The sequence below is a fragment of the Anabrus simplex genome, chromosome 2 (genome assembly GCF_040414725.1).
Source record: "Anabrus simplex isolate iqAnaSimp1 chromosome 2, ASM4041472v1, whole genome shotgun sequence".
Lineage (NCBI taxonomy): Eukaryota > Metazoa > Arthropoda > Insecta > Orthoptera > Tettigoniidae > Anabrus > Anabrus simplex.
In genome coordinates, this window is record NC_090266.1 from 618,124,209 (window position 1) to 618,147,964 (window position 23,756).

At 38.7% G+C, this 23,756-nt stretch overlaps 1 protein-coding gene across 2 annotated transcripts in view; it reads right to left on the reverse strand.

The window, feature by feature from the left end:
- LOC137498544 (E3 ubiquitin-protein ligase SIAH1A-like) overlaps positions 1 to 23,756 on the reverse strand; it is a 264,443-nt gene that overhangs the window by 137,928 nt on the left and 102,759 nt on the right. For both annotated transcript variants that reach the window (XM_068226225.1, XM_068226224.1), the window contains exon 5: positions 18,264 to 18,770. In XM_068226225.1, coding sequence (XP_068082326.1) covers positions 18,264 to 18,498 — 235 coding nt within the window. In that variant the 5' untranslated portion in view covers positions 18,499 to 18,770. The remainder of the gene's footprint in view (positions 1 to 18,263; positions 18,771 to 23,756) is intronic.

The following is a 23,756-nucleotide window of genomic DNA, read 5'->3' on the forward strand; positions in this document are numbered from 1 at the left end:
ATTGATGCCCTTATGTCTGCAACGAAAGGACTTGTTACTATGTCAAACAAAGTGGCCTAGTAAACGCTCTTGAAAAATCATTGCAACAATCCAATACGCTCTCTGAAACACTAGTTTAAAAATGCTAGAATCTATAAAATGTCAGTATTTGGCTCTGTGAGAAACACTTGCTGAAAAAAAGGACAAGCAAGTTATACGGATGGAATCGATAATGGGCCGATGAATGAACTGATCACACTACTTCAAGTATGTATTTTGTTATGTTATGTATGTATGTAGGCTACTACATTCTTATTTCTTTGCCATCTGAAATACTGCGCAATTTAAATTCGTTCAATATGGTGATCTTGATACACAATTTAAGTAAGCCTATTTTACAGCCCTTCAAGGAAGTGTCAAAAGAATTAGAATGCTATAAGTCACCCACACTTCATCTTGTCTTATCATGGAAAATGATGCTCATACAGCATCTGACCCAGGAGAGTCACACCAGGGAGGTCTCTGAATTAGAACTTTTGGGGAGTAGCATCAAATCGTACATGGGAGAAAAGCTCATCATTCATAAGTACTATAAGTTGGCGACGTTTCTGTGGGAAACATTTCGCCATGTAAAGATGATATCTGACTATAAGAGATGTGATGTAACAGCAGAAGTAAGGCACTGCATGAGCTAATTAGAAAATTAACTTGTGTGTTCTTCAGGACAGATGTGTGTTCAAGAACCAGATATCTTAGTATTCGCTTTGTTTCTGACTGATTCCGAATTTCTTGTGTGAAAATAGCATAAGCGATAACACAATATCTACCAATGTTTACATCTCTCTCCCCAATTACCAGCCAATGTTCGCATAATACTTTTGTGCCTTATGTGATGCACTTTAATTTTTTAATTTTTCTGGTTAGGTAAAAAAAATTATGATGAATGAGGTGTGCATGAATAACTAACATTCCAATTCTTCCCAGGTCATCAAACTCCATGACTACACCACAATCTGCCAATGTGATGAATGAAGTTTGCTTCGTGGGCTGATGTTGAAGATCGTCCTATTCCAATAGATGAGCTGAAAAGATATTTAAACCAAAATTGTGCAATGGAAGCATAGTATTGGAGGACAAATGGACAACATGAACCAAAATTTCACCAGATTGCCAAGAAAGTACTATGTATGCAAGCGTCAACTTCAGCTTCAGAGATAAATTTCACTTCAGTGGGCTTTATTCTTTTTTTTCTTTTTTTTTTTTTTTGCTATTTGCTTTGCGTCGCACCGACACAGATAGGTCTTATGGCGACGATGGGATAGGAGAGGCCTAGGAAGTGGAAGGAAGCGACCGTGGCCTTAATTAAGGTACAGCCCCGGCATTTGCCTGGTGTGAAAATGGGAAACCATGGAAAGGCTTTATTCTCAAGGCATGGTGGTCTCTTCTACACCCAGACAATGTTGATGCTCTTATTTTTATTCACAGTAATTCCACCACCATTAATCAATGACCAATAAACTACGCACATCAACTAAGTAAAAGCTGTGTTCAGGTTTTCAGGTCGTTTTAGTTAGTATTTTATTTATTTTGAATTAAACGTAAGTGAGGCCCCTTAAAATTTTTGTGTTATTTAGATTCATTTTCAGTTAACTTGATGCCAACTGTAGACAAATATTAGAGTTTCTAATGAAGTTTCTGTTTATGTTCTATTATTATTATTATTATTACACGGCAGGAGAAATCTCTATCATTTCATTTCAAACTGCGATTAGCCCACTTTAAAATTTGTCATCAGCGTACAGGAATTCGTATAACGAGCGATCCAAATAGAAGTGTAAAGTGAATGTTTCATTATACACAGCACACATGTTATTGTGAGGAAGAAGTCAAGGTAGTCTACTCAGCCCGCCCAGAGCGATGGACTGCGGTGGACTGCAGTGGGCTATGTGGGACCAGTGCTGTGGGCCAGTAAATGGTAATGTCAGAAGAGAACGACACTGCACGGGCTCGACTGCCAGAGTCTGTGGGTTTGGGGTTTGCGAGAGCTGCGCAGTGGGCCTTACTGCAGGACTCTTCTAAGTTTCACCAACAGGAAAAGTTCTCTCAGTTTTAGGGCATAGAAGTCTCTGGTAACACTGCAGTTAAGAGTAAGGTTCCAGAGTATGGTATCCTCACAAGGACGACTTCATATGAGAACTGTAAAAAATTCAAAGGAAAGCAGCACATTTGTTCTGGGTGATTTCTGACAAAGGAGTAGTGTTGTGAAAATGTTGCAAACTTCAGGCTGGGAAGACTTGGAGTAAGGAGACAAGATGCTCGACTATGTGGTATGTTTTGAACTAATACCGATATAAATGGTCCGTTATTGGACATTATAAAATTTCCAGCTAACTCATTCCTGGTTGCCAGCATTTCGCCCTCGTGTGCAAGGTTGGGCTCATCAGTTGGTACCTAGCACACCTACCAAGACGCTGGCTAGTGCATACCGTGGAGGCCACTGCGTAGGCTACTTAGAGCCACCGGCAGTACCAATGCACTATGAGAGACTGTTTCTTTACCAAAAAATGATGCCTGCTTGGCCATCAGATGATATAGATATTGATTCCCATAGGGAATCTGAAATATTTGTCCCGAATGAGTAAATTTATAATACCAATATCAATGGTCCGTTATTGGACATTATAAATTTTCCACTGTAACACTGTAACAGAAAAAGATAATATTAGGATAATTAATAAATACAAGTGGTGCAAGAATACCCCAAACAGAGTAGAGTCATATTTAAAGGGAGAAGAATTCCAGATAATTAAGAGTGGAATAGAGGTTGCGTTACTGAGTAGTAAGGTGGACTTAGCGGTAGAACTGGTAGAGAAACCCTTTAAAACTATAGCTCATGTGAAAAGGAAACAGAATAATAATAATAAAGATAAAAGGAAAGGATGGTACAATGATGTGTGTAAAACAAAGAAAATGGAGGTGATTAGAGCCCTAAAGGCATATAGAAAAGAGGGGGAGCCTAAGGTTCGGGCACACTATTGTAAACTAAGAAAAGAATATAAAGTGTTGTTAGTAGAGCAAAAGAGGATATGGCAACAGGAGGAGGCAAAATTAATAAACATAGACTGTAAGAATAATCAAAGTGATAAGGTATGGAATAGAATTAATAAAATAAGTAGAGGTGAGAGAGGATATGCCAATGTTAAAATTGAGAATGGAGTCTGGATTGATTATTTTAATAAATTGCTAGGAGGACAGGATACTTGGATAAATAATAGAACATGTATGGATATCTCGAGGGGCTTAGAGATTTGTATCCCCTGCTTAGATGAAGAAATAACAGAATGTGAGGTTTTAGAAATGATTAGAAAGGTCAAATGTAGGAAAGCAGGGGGCTTCAGTGGTATAACTAATGAATTTTGGAAAGAAGCAGTAAAAAGTCAACAAATGCTGGAAATATTAGTAAAATTGTTCAATAGGATATTTGATTCTTTGGAATTTCCTAAGGCATGGCAGACAGGTATAATATGTCCAATTTACAAGAAGCGTGGGGAGAGAAGTAATCCAAACAACTACAGAGGTATAACACTATTGGACTCCCTAAGTAAATTATATACAGGAATTCTGGCAAATAGACTGATGAAATGGGCGGAAGAATTCTCCATCCTCTCGAAATATCAAAGTGGTTTCAGAAAACGCAGAACAATAGATAACATCATGATTGTAAAAACAATAATAGATAAGTATATAAAACCGAAAGCAGGAAAATTATATATATCGGCTATAGATTTTGAAAAGGCTTTTGACACAGTCAGCAGGGGTGCATTGTTCGCAAAATTACGCCTATTAGGGGTATCTAGTAAGATGGTACAAGCATTGGAGGCAGTTTACCGAAGGGTGCAATGCAGTATAAGGGTAGGTGATGGGGTAGCATGTGGTCAAATAGATTCTTTATTGGGTTTGAAACAAGGATGTAAGCTATCTCCTATTTTATTTCTGTTATTTATAAACGATATATTAAATGGACATGGAGGTGATAACTGGATGAGTCCAGTTTTAGTAAATCAAGATATACCAGGCCTAATTTTCGCGGACGATGTCCTGCTGATGACGTTAACGGCCGGAGGCATGCAAAAGAGCATTAATGCTGTGACAGAGTTTGCTAAAACGTGGTCATTAAAAATTAACATTTCCAAGACGAAAGTTCTGATCTGTAAGAAAGGCTGTAAACGAGCGAAGAATGAACAATGGACGATTGATGGTTGTCAAGTGGAGGTCACAAATAGATTAGAGTACCTGGGAATATATATAGCAAACAACGAGAAGTGGATCCATCAAATAAAACAAGCCAAATGGAAAGGTCTTGCAGCATTATCAATAATTAGAATTCTTGAAAATAAATTCCCAAATATAGACTATAAGATTCAGAGAAATGTCCTGCAAGCCGTAGTTAAAAATCGAATGCTTTATGGAGCTGAGCTATGGGGTGTAGAGAAAGAGTGTGAGATGCTGAATCAGGTTATAAGTAAGTTCTGTAAAATTGTAATGGGGTTACCAAATTGTACAGCAAATTGTGGAGTAAGATTAATATGTGAAGAAAATATCCAAGTAGATGTTCTTAAGAGAGTTCTGAAATATCTGTTGAGATTGAAAGGAAGAGAGGGTGGCGAGCTTCTGCAGATCGCATATCAACATCAGAGAGATAATATCCAGGGAGAGTATTGGTTAACGAAAATCAGAAGTATATTAGATAGGTTGGGATATGGAAGTTATTGGGAGAGGTTGGAAAGATCAACGAATAAACTAATCATTAGACGACTCAGAGATATTCAAAGACAGTGGTTGGTATCCGAGTGTAGAAGCAAGGCGACCCTCTCAGAGTTTATTAGGATAAGGCAGGATATGAACATAAATATTGTGAGTGTAAATAGAAGAGAAATCAGGGGTTTGATATGGTGGTTAATGGGAATTTACAAGAATAGGGGATGGATTAAAGTGAAAGATGCAACAAGGTGCCTTCTCTGTGGTGAAAACAGAGAAGAATTTCACATGTTGAAATCATGTAAAGAAACCATAGCGGTGAGAAGGAAATTTTTGAATAACAAGGAACAATATATGATAAATGAGGATGAGAATGGCTATAGGATTATTAAGATGATAAGCAAAGAATGGTATAAACCTGGTAATCTCAGTAAACTGTTAATTGTAATTAGAAATTCATGTAGAAGAGTGTTGAAAGAGCCTACAATGAGGGTAGGTCATATTACGGATGGATGATTGTGTTGCGAACCGATTAGTTAAGAAATTGCCAATAGGGCTATGTAGTAAAAGGAATATTAGTATATGTAGCACTGTAAAGTCGATATGTTAGTAAGCCATAACGTAATTAACTGTCAAACTGTTTGTAATGAGACAGGGCCCAATGGATATAATGTTTCATCCTCAGCTGCGGGCGATCCGTGGCTGTAGGTTGACAACATTCACTCATTCATTCACTACTCATTCCACATATATTATTCATTCAATCATTTATTTAATTTATAACAAGGGCTCTCTCCCCAGTTACTGGTTATCCGTACTGGGAGGGATGAGTATTTTTTCCTAACATGCATGCATGAATATCCATATACCCATTCATAAATCCATCCATACGTGTTTTCTCAATACAGTTAGGGAATTGGTAATTAATTAATTCATTCATTCATTTATTCATACACTCATGTAGATAATCGTAGGCGTGGCCCTCGCATGTGGAATGGCGATCCGCCTATGCAAAGGGCACTATTTTAGATAGGGAATCATAGTCAATTAATTAATTAATTCATTAATTCATACACTTATGTAAGGCTATAACCGAAGTAGGACGGGATAGGACGGGCCTATCCCAATTGAATATGTAGAGTGATCTAAATGCAACAGAGAAAGAAGAATAGGGAGGGGGCACATGAGGTGCGGGATTTCCGCTTACGTGTGCCTCGCAGAAATTAGGGAATGGTGAGAAATTAGTGTTTGACAGCTATTAGATCAGGTGGGGTCTTCTGTTTGGGCCTCAAGGGAAAGGGCCGGACGTGTTATCCTTGGGAAGGTGGCTCCTTTTTCTCACCAGGGGTGGATAACACGACCGGGCAGTAGTCATGCATAATCCCATCCATGCATTTATCCTGCCAACCGAATGCTCTCTCCTCAGTTGGTGGCTATCCGTGACTGGGAGGGAAGTGTTCATTCATTTATTCATGCATGCATGACAATATTATTCGGTCATGGAATCATTAAAAAAAAAAAACTCATTCATGCATTTATGTACACCTATGTATAGTGTCTGTTAAAATGGAGGAGAACTCTGTACAGACTTATGATAAATAAAATATAGACTGTTTCTTTACCAAAAAAATGATGCCTGCTTGGCCATCAGATGATATAGATGTTGATTCCCATAGGGAATCTGAAATATTTGTCCCGAATGAGTAAATTTATAATACCAATATCAATGGTCCGTTATTGGACATTATAAATTTTCCAGCTAACTCATTCCTGGTTGCCAGCATTTCGCCCTCGTGTGCTAGGTTGGGCTCATCAGTTGGTACCTAGCTCACCTACCAAGACGCTGGCTAGTGCAAACCGTGGAGTTAGCTGGAAAATTTATAATTTCCAATAACGGACCATTGATATTGGTATTATAAATTTACTCATTCGGGACAAATATTTCAGATTCTCTATGGGAATCAGCATCTATATCATCTGATGGCCAAGCAGGCATCAATTTTTGGTAAAGAGACAAAGTCTCTCATAGTGCACTGGCACTGCCGGTGGCTCTAAGTAGCCTACGCTGTGGCCTCCACGGTATGCAACAGCCAGCGTCTTGGAATGTCCAATAACGGACCATTTATATGGGTATTATAAATTTACTCATTTGGGACAAATATTTCAGATTCCCTATGGGAATCAACATCTATACCATGTTTTGAACTGTCAATGGAGAGTTGTTGTGGAAGGACATAAATAGACGAATAAGATTGAGCGGAGATTTTTAAATTAGGAAAGATCATAATATGAAGATAAAGTTGGAATTCAAGAAGACAAATTGGGGCAAATATTCATTTATAGTACGAGGAGTAAGGGACTGGAATAAATTATCAACGGATATGTTCGATAAATTTCCAAGTTCCTTGAAAATGAAAAGCTAGGTAAACAACTGATAGGGAATCTGCCACCTGGGTAACGACCCTAAATGCACATCACTGATCATTCATTAGCTGACCGATTGATTAGTTTCGCTGAACACTTTTCAGCTATACAAACAAATAACAGGAAAGTTCTCAACTATCCCTCAACCCTTTTGCTCCTGCAATCAAGTTTACTTGATCCAGGCTAGTTGATCGGCCGGTGCTGCAGCCGAGTTAATTGAATTTCAATATTGGGCTGTCAGTGCTGCCATTAAATAAACTCCATTTACATGAAACATGCTTGTATGCTGCTGCGATCTGTTAGCTATGGTTTCAACTACTTAGCTTAACTGTTTATGCACAAATGGTGATGGAATAAATAAGTTCATCTTCTGTTACCTGGACATAAATACTAAACACACAGTAGTGCATCATGGATTCATGAGCTCTGAAGAAATTCTTTTGTTTTTGGAAGGGATCAATTTGGATGCAGATTTCGATAGCAGTGCAAGTGATGCAGGGGAAACTGGAAAAGTTTTGGAAAGTTATAGTGGTGATGAGGTGCCATAGGATAGGGAGAGAATCGGTCATCAAGTCGATGTGCCTTTCAAAAGGTCTGACTAAATTTCTGAGGAGCTGAACCAAGGAATGTCGAATAATAATTTGACTCCAGAATCCCCTGGATTAGAATGTTTTGAAATTTTTCTGAATGAGAAAATTTTAACTAATGTTATACATGAAACCAGCACTTCATAAACGGGCAGGTGAGAATGAAGCACTAGGGGTGCACACCATCATCTGAGAATCCAACAGTGAAAAGGTTTAATGCTCAGCAAACAACATTTGTTGGTCATCAAACAGGGAAGAAAATTTCACAGAAAACAAACCAGTCATTTTTACTGGATAAAATATAAAATCAATGTCATAATGTACTGACAAATTCAATCAACTCAATTCTCTCATTTGCATTTTAAAACAATAAACCTCACATTCACACTGAAGACTGGACGCATGTTGGTAACTGAATGGGAGTTCTCTTCATAAAACTATACCTGAAGTTTTTGAAGAGCACATATTAACCCTTAACTCACCAGGCGAGTTGGCCATGCGGTTAGGAGCGCGCAGCTGTGAGCTTGCATCCGGGAGATAGTGGGTTTGAACCCCACTGTTGGCAGCCCTGACAATGGTTTTCCATGGTTTCCCATTTTCACACCAGGCAAATGCCGGGGCTGTACCTCTCGCAAAAAAAAAAACAACAACCAATAACTTTGAAAACATCTACGTTAAACTACTTCACATTAGTTATTGACTATTCAAGAATTAATAATTCAGCCATCTCCATCACCTCTGGGGCATTTCACAACCAACATCTTATTCTATTACTCCTATTGGGAGTGATGATAATACTGGTTTTATGTCTGCCATTAAATATACCAACATGAGGCCAGCACATTTGATCACTTTCAAACACCACCAGACTGAAATCATATCAAACCAGTCAACTTTGGCTCTATCTTGGGCCCTATCTAAGCAACTCAGCCCAGCAAACAGCACACCGACACCATCACAAGCTTCTATCTAAAGTGACAACGATTGGAATATAAGCCAAATTACATGGAATTTTAGAAACAGTAATTCACGTCCCAGTGTTCTGAATCCCATATAAAATTGTAGTTTAACCAAAGCTTGTATACCGTATTTACTCATGTATTAGACCCCCTCGCGTATTAGACCCCGCTGGCTTTTTGAGACGAAGAAAATGAAAAAAAATAAATCTCGCCTATAAGACCCCCCAACGTAATTCGTCAGAGAAAGACGCCGATTCCGCTTCGAAGCGGGTACAAGTCTTATTGCAGCTCTGATGACATAGCAGAAATTTGTGAATAGTTTCGTCTGTACGACCTACGCAATGAAAACGCGTCAAATCCACGCAGTACATCTGTGTTTCGTAGTTAACAAATGTCCGCCTCTGTAGCGTAGCTCTGGTGACGTCACACAAATAGATGAATAGGCCTAGCTTCGTGTCCAACCCGCGCATTGCAAGCATGCATCAGTCATGCTATAAGTCTGTGTTTTGTAATTAATAATGTCCGCCAGTGTAATGGTTAGCACAATTAGTTGCTGTTTTCGGGGGTCTGACTTCAATTCCTGGTACCATACTGCCAGAGATTTACGAATGGCAGGAAGGTTGAAATGCGGTAAAAGCGGTACATGTAACTCCCCTCCACTGGGGGTATGTCTAAAAAGAGCTGTACCACCTCGGGATGAGGAAACGAGTTTACTTTAGTTGAGAAATATTCGCAGTTGTTGCTATTTATACAGCAGGTGAGATCATTAACAAACTGGTCGTTTAATATCTCATAACTCGGGCCAATATAGGTATATATTTGGAGAGAAGTAAGTTTAAAACGTGATAAAAGCTATCCAATTAAAACGATTGTTTTACTCGCCAAGGTACCTAACAAGTAATAATAATAATAATAATAATAATAATAATAATAATAATAATAATAATAATAATAATTTTATGTCCCCACGTACTTTAAATAATTTTCGGAGACGCCAAACAAAACATACTAGGGTATGCGCTAATAAAAACAGAGATAACGAACGTATGAAATTAAACATTATGATAATAAAACGCTTTACCGCCACACCTGCAGATATCCATAAATGCGAAATATTTTCCTGTTATTTATTTTCATTTTTTCCGTCAAACTTTTGGCACTATCAGGGCGATAATATACCTGACCTAAACAATGTGGTCTGTCTTATCTCATGGATAGCTGTTTATGCAAATCCTGATGTGATAAATGTAGAGAACAAGCATGAAATGTGCTTAAAAATAAGGGTCTGTGTCTCAACAACCGCAGTTATCAAAAGAATGTTTCCAGTTACTATGTATTACATTCGGAAGTACAACTCGTAACATATGCCAGTTATCAGCTGATGGTTTGGCATGGCTATATTCGGAAGGAGTGGCTTCTGCTACATATACACCAACTGGAAATATCAGTGACCATCAGGGAATAGATTTACACTGTTTAGACTCTATAGTTGGGAACAAAACTATTTTTAAAAGGTTCAAAAAGACGGGACCTCGTATGCTCTTGATTGCAGTGCATGGCTCAAAGAAAATGAAGCATGGCTGACGTGACTGGCGAGAGATAGCAGTGAAGATGACGTCACTTAGAACGCCAACAAGCCGGTAGCAAGGCGATAATTCAAATGAAAGCAGTGATCAGGTTTACTGTGTGCTAGGCCTACTGCTGAACTGACAGAGACAAACGACTGGCCATTAAGTTCTTTTGTATCAATATTTACGAGGGCCATCCGGAAAGTAGTACCCGTTAGCGCCCCATGAAGCGCTGGCGACTTGGGTAGCCGCTGGGCAAGGTCAGACGGTGTCAGTGGCTTGTCTGCCTGCTCTGTGCGAGGTTGCGTGACGCTAGCATTGCCTGTGTTGTGTCTGTGATCATTTAAAATGTTTAAGCAAATTGAGAACCCCACCAGTTGTGAAGCGAGGGCCATGATTAAATTTCTTAATTCACGAAACGTTCGACCTTGTGATATTTATCGCCAATTAACAGAGGTGTATGGAGACAATGTGATGGATGAGTCGTCTGTTCGGCGCTGGTGTCGCAACTTCAACCTGGGGAGGGGGAATACACACGACGAGGAGCGTTCAGGGAGACCAACTGTCATTACAGACCAACTGCTGAGCGCAGTGGACGAATGCGCGAGGAACGATCGGCGCGTCACAATTGATGAACTCTGTGAACATTTTCCTAATGTGTCTCAAACAATTGTTCATGAAATTGTCAAAGACCATCTGCATTATTAAAAAATCTGTGCAAGGTGGGTCCTTCGCATGTTTACAGAAGAGCACAAAACCAAGCGTATGGCTGCAGCACTGACGTTTCTGGGACGTTATTCCGATGAAGGAGACTCTTTCCTGACTCGCATCATTACTGGGGATGAAACATGGGTTTGTTATGCATCACCTGAGAGTAAACGACAGTCAATGGAACGGCATCATACTCGTTCACCAACCAAAACAAAAAAATTCAAGACAGTTCTGTCCACCAGGAAAATCATGGGAACCATTTTCTGGGATCGCTGAGGTGTACTGCTCATTGATTTTATGGCCCGTGGAGACACAATTAATGCTAATGCATATTGTGAAACATTAAAGAAATTACGGCGGGCAATACAAAATCGACGGCGAGGTCTGTTGTCTACAGGCGTCATTCTCCTTCATGACAATGCCAGGCTTCATGCAGCTGCGATAACACAACAACTTTTGCAGCAATTCAAGTGGGAAACCTTCGACCATCCCCCGTATAGCCCGGACTTGGCCCCTTCGAATTTTCATCTCTTTACGAAGCTTAAAGACTTGCTGGCGGGAAAAAGATTTGACAGCGATGAAGAACTTAAACGAGCCGTGACTACGTATCTCAATACAATGGCGGGGGAGGACTATGATGCTGGAATACAAAAACTCGTCCCACGTTATGACAAATGCCTAAATTTGCTTGGAGATTATGTGGAGAAGTAGTGTAAAGTATGCTCTTTCCAATAAAAGTGTGTATATTTGTTAATATTTACTCCTGTGTCTTTATTGCGCAAACGGGTACCACTTTCCGGATGGCCTTCGTAATTATATGATAACACGATACCCTTATCCCTTTCTTCTACGGGATCGAGTATGAAGTGAGACGAATCTTTGTAGCAAGTTTTTACGGTTGTATGCTCTTCCTGACATCAGCCTCAGCAGAGGATTTAATGAGATGTAACAAATGACGTGATATGAGTATCTAAAACGGACTTTTATATGTACCGTAGGCCTAAAAGTCGTGTTCACCATTTATTGTCTTTTTACATTTAGAAATACTGCCTTCCAACGAAAATAGCCAGTATAACTTAAATACATTCTAAGTTTGTTAAATAATAGTACATATAGAATGTTTACACTACAATTTATAGCTCTTTATAACCTAGAAGTCATGTGTTCGCTGCACAAAATTTTGAGGTTATCGCATATTGTAATCACCAGAATAATGACTCTAGTTCCCTCATTGGTAATGATATTAATAACGGTTCAATACCCGATGCTCCATCACAACCAAAGAGGAGAACACACAAAACTCGATATGAGACTGAAATCAAAATTGCCACGCTAAACATTCTGACACTAACTGGCAAAATAGAGGAATGTGTAGACTTAATGAAAACAAGGAACATAAACATACTGGGACTCAGTGAAACCAAGTGGAAGGGAAAAGGATCAAAGGAACTCAGAGAGGGATACCATCTATTTTGGCCAGGTGGAGATCAAGCAAAAAATGGAGTTGGTGTTGTTATGGATCATCAAATGAAAGATCATGTAGTAGAAGTAAAATATGTTTCTGATCGGATTCTTCACATAATGCTGAAATTGGATTCTTCCCAGAGCATCAACATCATTCAGTGCTATGCACCACAGACTGGTTGTGAAAATGAAGAAAAAGAATATTTTGAAGAAGACATAGAGGAAAGAATAAGAGGAGATGGAACAATTATCATAGGGGATATGAATGCTCAAGTAGGAACTGTGAGAGATGGATATGAAAGTATTCTAGGAGCACATGGATGGGGTCCACGAAACCCAGAAGGAACTACACTACTTGACCTCTGCCTGAGGAACAACCTTATAATAGGGAACTCATGGTATCAAAAACAAAAAAGCCATAAGGTCACAAGATATGGATGGGATGGGAAAAGTGAATCTCTTATAGATTACTTTTTGATCGAGAAACAACTACAAAATAGACTGTTAGATGTGTCTGTCCTAGCGTCTCCCTGGAAAGTGATCATAGACTCCTCATTGGATACTTAAAGTTTAACAAGTTAAAAGAAGTAAGAACCACACAGGTAAAGAAACTCAAGACCTGGAAGCTGAAGGACAATGATAGAGCCGAACCCCTCCTGGGATATCCCGGCACTAAAAGCCATATGACATTTCATTTCAAAACAGTGATACCAAAGACAGATGAAAGAACAGTTGAGGAGGAATGGAAGGATCTGAAAGAAAATCTAGTAATGATAACTGAGAATGTTTGTGGACGAACACGTGGCACAAGAAGATGGAAGGAAACTCCATGGTGAAATGACAGAACAAGAACTGCTGACCTGAACAAGAACAACATGTTCAGAAAATATTTCAAGAACCGGACTGATCATGATAAGGAACTATACAGGGTTGCTAAAAAACTAGCAAACAAAGTTGTTACAGAAGAACGAGAGAAGTGGTTGAACAAGTGGAGTGATGAATTGAAAGAGGATGTTAATGATAATAAGAAAATGTTATGTGGGATGATGAAAAATAGAAAAAGAGATAAAGAACACTCCAAATACCTAAGAGATGATAATGAAAATCTGATCACTGAAAATGAGAAGATCAAAGAGACTTGGAGAACTTACTTTGATGAATTACTAAACGTGAATTGCATGCAGCCTACACAAAAAGACAATACCAGTACTACCTCCTGCACGTCTGCCTCTGACAACAGGTTAGAATTAACATGGAATGATGTAGAATGTGCCTGGAAATACATCAAAACTGGAAAATCAGCAGGGGCTGATGAAATTAATGGAGAAATGATCAAGGCAATGGGCATTTCTGGAAAACATTGGATCTACAGACTCTTTCGTAAGATCTGGAAAGAAGGGGACATACCAGTCGATTGGAAAACAGGCATCATAATTCCAATCTTCAAGAAAGGAGACAGAAAGAAATGTTCCAACTAGGGAGCGTGCACGGCCGCTCTTAGCGCCTCTAGCGGAAGAAATCGGTAACATTTTGGTGATCTTGTCTTGAGCGGTCAGTCCAGGCTGTGTAACTGTGGGTGTGAAATTGTGGTAGTAATAGTACTGTAGTAGTGTATCAAAATGCCTAAATCAAAATGGAAACTGTTGTGCAGTGAACTGCCACAACACAAAAAATCACGCATGGAAAAGGAACTACATTTCACACATTTCCTGGTCATCCATAGGAATCGGACAGATGCAGGAAGTGGGTTTTGGCTATGGGGAGGATAAAGTAAGTACAGTAGGCTACCTTATTTCATTTGTGACCTAAGTCACACATTTCAAACATATCAGGTATGCCAAGTCAAGAACACGTTCATTTAAACACACTTTGAAATAGTACATTTAATTTCAATTATGCATTGCAGCAGGTTCGTATGTTTGCATTCATGTCCTTCCATGTGTACGTGTCTTGACTATGCCGAATAATAATAATAATAATAATAATAATAATAATAATAATAATAATAATAATAATAATAATAATAAATATTTTCCTGCATTTCAATGCTCCGTCATTTACAGTGAACATTTTGTTGGAGGAAAGCCAAGTAATATTGAAAATCATCCATCATATATACCATCTGTGTTTCATGAGAGCTATAAGAAGAAATCGAAAAGAGAATGTGATGTATCCCAGTTTTAAGAGCGAGTAAACGAATTAAATGTTCAAATATACATACGTCTTCTAATCAGGAAACTCATGAATTTATTGTGAAAAATGCGTGTGAAAAACTACATAAGTCGGTGCAAGCAACATTTGAGATTGAAGCAACGACTTTCGAATTCACTTGTGTTTTTAGTGGGAATGATGTAGGCACACAGTGCTACTCAAGCACAGTACCTCCAAGTATTTCGGAAAAGGTGGATAAAAGTTGTGGCCCCAACTACCCCCTGGACATATGCAGAGGATTTCATGGATACCAGAGCATAAAAAATGAGGCACAGTTGAAAGATTTAACAAGTATTTCATTTGAAACATTCAGTTTTTTCTTTCTTTCTTTCTTTCTTTTTTTGTTTCTAAAGTGTCTATAAATATAAGCAATAACAATGTTTGTTTACTCTTTTTAATGAAATTGGACCTTTGCTTCCTTGGCAGTCATATTTGGTGTACATTGGACTACTGCTACGAGAATATTTTTTACTGCTCTCGGAGTAGTCAAGAAACGCACTTCGAATTTTATTTTCTGGCCTAGTAAACTATCCGTGCAAAATACTTAGCCTCGCGATTTTAAAACATTTTATCCTGACGCACGAGTTATAATCGATTGCACAGAAAAGAAATCAGAAATGCCAGCAAGAGTAGATGAGAGATGTTAACATCTATTCTTCGTACAAGTCATGTTATACATTTAAATTTTTATTAGCTGTGGCCCCAGATGAACTATTGTTTTTTGTTTCCCCTTGTTATGGTGGAAGAACTAATGATACTTTTATTGTTAACAATTCAGGCTTCCTAAATCCTTTGAGTGAAGGGGACGTTATATTAGCCGAGAAGGGATTCCCAGGTTTTAAAACACAGTCACCTCATTCTTTACTTGTTATGCCACCTTTTTTTCACAATGGGAGATTTACAGAAGATGAAGTGTTACAGACTCAGAGTGTAGCAAGTGTGCAAATTCATGTTGACAGATGCATACATAGGGTGAAAATTTTCAAAATCTTGAAAAATATTCCTAAAGATGTTTCCGTATATCAGCGACGTTGTTTACATAGCTTGTGTGCTAGCAAATTTCTTGCCACTAATAATAAAGAATGTAGAACTGTAACCCCTGCACATAATCCACTCGTATAAATCTATCTTATCAGAACTTCGCTTAACAACATGACGTGTTATCGGCTTCTTCCAACTGAATGCCTGTTTATTTGCTTACTGGATGCTGCCTGTCAATAGCTTGTCAAAAGCACAGTCAATTTCACCTGAAATCTCACTCGTAAAATTTAAGTTTTCACAGATTCATAGATATGAGGTAGTTACAATATTGTTATTCATTTCGTCCTGTGACAGCAATATCAGGTTTAAATGTATTTTTATATGTACAGCGTTACAACTTCCATAGCATTACTTCATATTTATCTTGACGACAAGATGCAACGATATTTTTTGCCGTAACTATGAAGCAAGTCTTCCAGCGGAACGCACTCTCACCAAGTCAGCCGTGCTCTCACCGTATTAATACTCTGAACTCCGCCAGAGTGCTCTGTGACTAGTACCGTGCACGCTTCCTATAGAGGCATCACTTTAACATCTCAAGTTGGTAAGCTTTATGAAAGAATTATAGAGTGTAAAATCAGACCCCTTAATGAAGAGAACCTCTTCAAAGAAGAGTATGGATTCAGGAAGGGGAGATCAACAACTGATTTAATCTTTACAGTCCGTCAGTTAATGGAAAAATGCTATGAACACAACCGAGATCTGTGGTTAGCCTTTCTGGATATCAAGAAAGCATTTGATGCAGTGAATAGAGAGAAGGTGTGGGAAGCACTGAAGAAAATTGGAATACAGGATGACATGATACACCGGATCAAGAATTTGTATGAAGATACCCGAAGTAAAGTCAAAACACCTGTAAGAATGACTGAAACCTTTGATATAAAATCTGGGTTAAGACCGGGTGGTGTTCTGTCTCCTCTTCTTTTCATCACTGTGATGAACGAGATTCAGAGAAAAGTTCACCAAACCATTGGAGGCAAGAACATGAGTTATATTGTTCGTGGATGATATATGCTTGTGAGGAGACTCTAAAGAAGATCTTCAAGGACAAATAATCTCCTGGGCAGAATCTGCTAAAGAATATGGACTCATCTTCAGCCAAGAGAAAAGTGAGGTTATGGTCATGAAGAGATACGGGCAACCAATGGGACACACTGAAATGGAGGGGAAACAGCTACAGATGAACCATCAATTCAGATATCTTGGAAGTGTTATCTCTGATACTGGTTCTATAGATAAGGAAATTTCCTACAGAATTCAGGCAGGTAGCAACTTTTACAAAATAGTTAGACATAATATGGAACAAGAAAATACCAACAAAATGTAAGAGAGTCATATGTGAAACTTATTACATACCAATCCTGACCTATGGTTGCGAAACATGGACCATGATAAACAAAGATGTTAGTAGAATCCAGGCAGCAGAAATGAAATTTGTCCGTAGCATGATCGGCAAAACAAGGAGGGACAGAGTCCGTAATGAGGAAATCCGCAAGCAGGCTCAAGTTGTAAGACTGCAGGACAAAATAACAGTGCAGCGACTGAGATGGTATGGACATATGCGACGCATGGGTGATAACAGATTACCAAAAAAAATGTACGATCTAAAACTTGAAGACAAAAGACCAAGAGGGCGACCAAGACTCAGGTACAAGGACATGGTGAAGATTGACATTCAACAGAGAGGACATACTTTGGAAAGCATTGAAGAAGGAGAGAAGTTCAGGGACCACAACTGGTGGAAAAGCCTCGTTTGCCCATCGCTTAAGATGGAACGACGTGGGGTATGTATGTATGTATGTATGTATGTATGTATGTATGTATCGCATATTGGACCCCCCTTTACTATTTTTGGCTATAAAAGTGAGGAAAAAAAAGGGGGGTCTAATACGTGAGTAAATACGGTATTTACCTGTACTTTATGCAGGAAACTGAAAAGGAGATCATATCCTAGAGAAAGGTTCCATCCTGGTATATAATTGTAATTTAATTGATAAAACAGAATGAAAACAATTCGAGGACGGTCAATAAGGGTATGTTTTTTGGTTTTGTTTTTCTTGCAAGTTGCTTTACGTCACACCGACACAGATACATCTTATGGCGACGATGGGACAGGACAGGGCTAGGAATGGGAAGGAAGCGTCCATGGCCTTAATTAAGGTACAGGCCCAGTATTTGTCTGGTGTGAAAATGGGAAACCACGATAAGGGTATGTAAATCCATATATAGAGGCCTCCAACTTATCGTGAATGTATCCTCGATCACCTGTTGGCAGAGACTGAACACTACTGTTCCACCTCACTACAGCATTACAGTCCAGAAAATTAATCTGAGTCTGAAACTCCATATGCATGCAGTATTTTCTTGCTATTTCTATACATCTGTGCTGATCCGTTTCAGTGTAGCATGTATGTATCTCTTAATTATGATTTCTTAACATAAATATTGTGTACTTAACTCTCTTGCAATAACTTTCTTCACTGCTTGGTGGCAATTCATTGCTTAATTTAAAATTACAAGATCTGTACTCATAGTTTGTAGTGGTAAAATAATAAACTTACCCAAAGGACCCCTGCATGTTGGACAGCATGTCAGCTTGGGCCTGCAGTTGGAACACACAAGATGACCACTTTGGCACTGGAGTATTGGAGGTAGCACATAATCGAAGCAGACAGGGCATTCAAATAAACTTGCTAGATCTGCTGAAACAGTTGTTGTATTGGTTGATGTAGCAGAAGTTGAAGTGCTAGGGGCTCCTCGTCGTTTCGTCGAGCCTAATACTATCTGATTACTCATGTTGTTATGGTCAGTCAGTACAAGAAGTAAAAATATACAGCGTGATTTACTTGTAAATTATTCTACAATTCTTTTTGATGTCAAAGAGTTCAAAATTATTTTGTTGTATATAACACAATACTTGTGGGCAGTTACGATATCTAAGACTGCTAAGGTTATGATGATGAATAGTTTCCTTTCTTCCTAGAACTTTCAGACTCTTCTTCTCCTTCTTCTTCTATATCACACTTTTCCTCAACTTTCAAATATTTCTTCACACATCCACCAGATCCCTGAAAAAAGGAAAATTAAAAGAGTAAGAAATTATATTTTAAATTCATATGTATAATCTTGGTGATAAAATACCATCAGAATACTGTAGAATGTAGATCATATGTATTATATGCATTATCATACCTGCCAACTTTACAAAAACAAAAATCAGGAAAAATCAGGAGAAACAATTGGTCAAGACTGCTTATTTTACACGTCTTGCTCAATACAGTACTACGATATATTAATAACACTTATTGTCTCAAAGCCTGACTGTTGCTATACAAGGCTACAAAGGTAAAAGTTACACATCTCTATTGCCTCACTGGGAATATGCGAGTGAGATGATCAGCCTCTGATAAGCCTTCCAAAAATACCATCAAATGCATCAAGCGCCCGCGCGATTGTGCGAAGCACAATGCTATTTGTGTAAAATAACTGGCTGTTGTACCCGTGCATCGCTACAGAATTTTCAGAAAGACTATCCATATAGTTTTCCCAACTGAAGTCCACATAGATCATTACAATGACGTCTACGAATGTCACGATTAAAAGTAATGCTGTCATATGAAATATTCAACAGAATGAAAAACAGCAGATATTCTCACTTTTTAAGAAAAGTACTACGGTGTCAATCTAACAGTTCAACGCTCCAGAACTAGAATGACCAGGCCACAGACAGCCGCAAACACTCCTGTGTCATTATTCCATTTAAGATGATACTTGTTGTTTAAAGGGGCCTAACATTCAGGTCATCAGCCCCTAATGGTACAAAATGAGACGAAATGTAATGACAAACGACAATTTAAACGTCCAAAATTATCCACTGACCAGAATTCAAAACGCAATGATGAAGAATGAATGGATGGATATGAATTTGAAACAATCAGTGGATCTGACCTGCAATGCCCACATTCCCAGAAACTAGTGTTAAACAATAGTATTACTGACCAAGGGACTGCTTCTAGAGAACAATCCTGAATGGATGATGGCTGTAGTCAAAATGGGGCCAAAATCCAGGTCATCGGCCCCTCATAATGGTACTTATAGCCAGGAAAGTAGAACCATGGTATTTGTCATGTTGCGGTACTAATAAAAAGTAGCGTAGACTCGTGGTATTCCACAGTGCTCACAGGTAATGTAATGCGCACATGTGACCTATGGTGTTTCTCACATTGCGGCGCCATTTACAGGCAACTCAAACCTATGTTGTTCCTCACATAGGTGTACTAATCAGAGGGACTCGTACTATCCTGTGGTGATCCTCACATAGCGTGTACTAATCATAGGCAAGCCAGACCCTTTGTGTCGCTCGTAGAGTGGTACTAATCACACATACTGTAAAACTCACCCTGATTCACACATTGTTGCTACTAATCACTATGTACCTAACATAGTGGTACTATGTGCAAGTAAAAGTGACCCATGGTGTTCCTTGTGTGGTGGTACTAATTACAAGTAGACTCATGGTTCTAATTTGATCATCCCTTGGTCGCCCCTTTTAGTCGCCTCTTACGACAGGCAGGGGATACCGTGGGTGTATTCTTCGCCTGCGTCAAGTACTCACAAGGGGATGTGTGTTTGGTCCAAGAGAGGTATTTTATTTCGCTCAAGTCCGCCGGCAAGCCGGTGAGGACCCCCCATCCCCCACGAGGGAGTATCATCTCTCCCCCTGCTACGCCATCGTAGTAGCTTCGTGGTTATTCCATTTAAGTGTACATACTGCTCATTCTAATCACTGCCTCAGAGTGGGATCGAATAGCTGGAATACTATGATGATCCAGTGTGTTATGTACCAGTAGTATCAGAAAATTTATGAACTTGAGGAACAGCATGCCAAGGAAGAGAAAAGATCCAACTCCCCAGCTACTTCCCGCCAATATTCAGGCAGGCTGTTATACTAGATACGCAGAAGTAATCCCATCTATCGGAGATGAATGGCATACACAAAGCACATAACAACAATGGTCAATGTAATGTTATTGTTGATCAATTTTATGAGCTTTCTGTTTTGCAGGCCTTCACATTTAGTTTTCTTCCGACTCTGTGATATTAGAGCATCCAATGTAAAGTGAGTCATCCTTTCTGTCATGACTCCCTATTGTGTTTATATTGAAGTTATCGTTCCTTCATGGCTTTTTCCTCATTCTTATAATCATCTTCACAATTTAATCACCATCACCACCAATATCATTATAGTCGGTACAGTAAAACTGAATAAGACATAAATAATCAGAAACTGTACTCTCTATAACTTTTGTTATGTAGTACTTTTCAATATGACCAATGAAAATGAAAACCTACAACCTGTTTTCCCAGTCATTGACCGGGTTGGGGATGTAATGAATGAAGCAGATATAGGCTGTTAGTACGATGGGGTCGCCACACCCAAAGTGTCAATATGACCAATAAGATACGTAATTAAAAATTACATTTTTGGCACCTTCCCCAAAACTACCATTTTGAACAGGGTGAATAAGATTATTTATAGCGTAGACGGTAGTTCCTTATTCTCTGACTTTACAAACCGATTTTCATTAAATTCTGTTCACCCATTTTCTTGTACCTCGGCACTGATATGGACTTAGCAACAAAAATCCAAATTCATGAATATCTCTGTTATCACAGCCGGTATGATGAAAATGTACAAGACGTACATGATAGGAAATTTAATAATATATAACTTTAATTATGTAGTATTTATCGATAGGGCCAATAATAACAAATATTTGAGAATTAAATTTTAGGCCTTACCCTAAATTACCAATTACCATTTCACTCAGTGTGAATACAATTATTTATAGCCTAGATTGTAATGACTTACTCCTCGACTTTATGTACCGATTTTCATTAAATTATCTTCAACATTTTTCTCGTGATGCGCGTACATACATACATACATACATACAAACAGGCATTACGGAAAATTAAAACGTGCACTTCTCCTTGTTACTGTGGTCACGACTGGTACAGAAATATCATTCTTTTTAAATTCTGAGCAATGTACAGACACTCTTATTTTATTTATATAGAGATAAATTAAAATTAGTCAGAATTATCTCCAAATGGCTCCTAAAATCTCTAGAAAAGTCACTAGTCATTATCATTGAAATTCTGTCACTAAATTACTAAAATAAAGACTCCATATCTAGCAGCTACTCTCTAGAATCGACTAGACTGATGTGTTACATACTATCCACTTCATTAGGTATCAATATTGTAATCAAGATAACAATTAAGTAAAAGGTTCCACCTGATCGATACTTTTTTATTATTTAGCCTTTGGCTAAATTTTATGTCATTAAAAACTTACAGTACATGTTTCGATTGCTTAGCAAATGATTGTAATGATGATACATACAGACAGACAGGCATTACGGAAATTTAAAATGATTGCAATGATGATTGCTAAGCAATCGAAACATGTACTGTAAGTTTTTAATGACATAAAATTTAGCCGAAGGCTAAATAATAAAAAAGTATCGATCAGGTGGAACCTTTTACTTAACTGTTATCTTAGACTGATGTGAACGAAGACGAACATAGCACGCGAGAACAAGAGATTGACAATCGATGTATGCATCATGACTAGAGACGGGAATTTGCCTATTTGCCTATTTTATTCCTGTGTTCAGAAACGTAGGCTTTTGAGATATAAATCCGTTTTAGGGTCTTTTTAGCTGTTATTCGTTGGTTTTATTGTGCCTATAAATGCCTATTTCAGAGGTTTGTGCCTATTTGGAGTATAATTGCCTATTTGATGTCTTTTGACTATATTTTAAAACAGCCGATTTTCTTCCAGTGTATTATATTGTAGCTAGTGTGCTCGACAGAAGTCACCAGAAATAGTTCTAGGGTAATTTCCATCAGGAGAAACAAGGAATAATTTGACCTCTAAGCCTTCAACCCCTCCAACCTCCTAAGACATATGCGAGAACCAGTCAACTTCGAACTATGTTGCACTAGCCATATGCCCTGTACCTTCCTTTCGATGCGAACTGCTGTACGCGTATGCTTTTGCGTTCAGAACGTGTTGTGATTCATTGTGAAGTGGAAGAAAAAGAAGTGTGTTTGCTGCAATGCCCAAAGAAAAATCATCAAGGCCCTACTGGCTGAAGCAGTGGATCACAGGGGATTCCAAATTCACTACGGATGGAAGGGTAGTCTGTCAAGCTTACCGTAAGGAGGTAAGTTCATTTGTTCTTTTTATCTTTTTTGTGATTGAGAACTATGATCGCATTTCATTGTATTGTATTGTGGCAAGTTGTTTTGTTGCAATGCTGTATTAGTCGTGAACTTTCAATAATTCATATTGCTAAAATACAAATAATCATTTAATTACTGAACGAGGAGTTAGAACGCTGGTGGTCTCTTGTCACAGAATGGATGAAAATTAAATCGGTATTTTGAACTGTGATTCATTTCCTGTGAAAATAGAGATTTGCAACTGAAATGCAATTTTTAAAACTCCCTTTAAAAATTGCGAATTCTATTACACTTCCACTAAGCCTTCGCAAAACACAGGTTGCAGATCCAATGTAGCCCGGCTTACAAGATTGCCAAGACTGTCTTTACAAGATCTGGCCAGCGAAAAACCGTTGGTCTGGATTGGTGAGGTCCGGTTAGTAACCGTTGTGCTGGGGGTGGGGAAGCAAAGAGAGACTGTGGGACATAAGCTCCCAGGTTAACAAGCCTCTAGCATCCCCTCTAGAGTCTTGCCAAATTGTGACAAAAATAAGGTTTTTTTTTTTTTTGTTAGTGGCTTCATTTCCCACCGACACAGGGAGGTCTTATGGCGACGATGGGATAGGAAAGGGCTAGGAGTGGGAAGGAAGCAGCCGTGGCCTTAATTAAGGTACAGCACCAGCATTTGCCTGGTGTGAAAATGGGAAACCACGGAAAACCATCTTCAGGCTGCTGACAGTGGGATTCGAACCCACTATCTCCTGGATGCAAGCTCACAGCTGCGCGCCCCTAAACGCATGGCCAACTCGCCCGGTAAAATA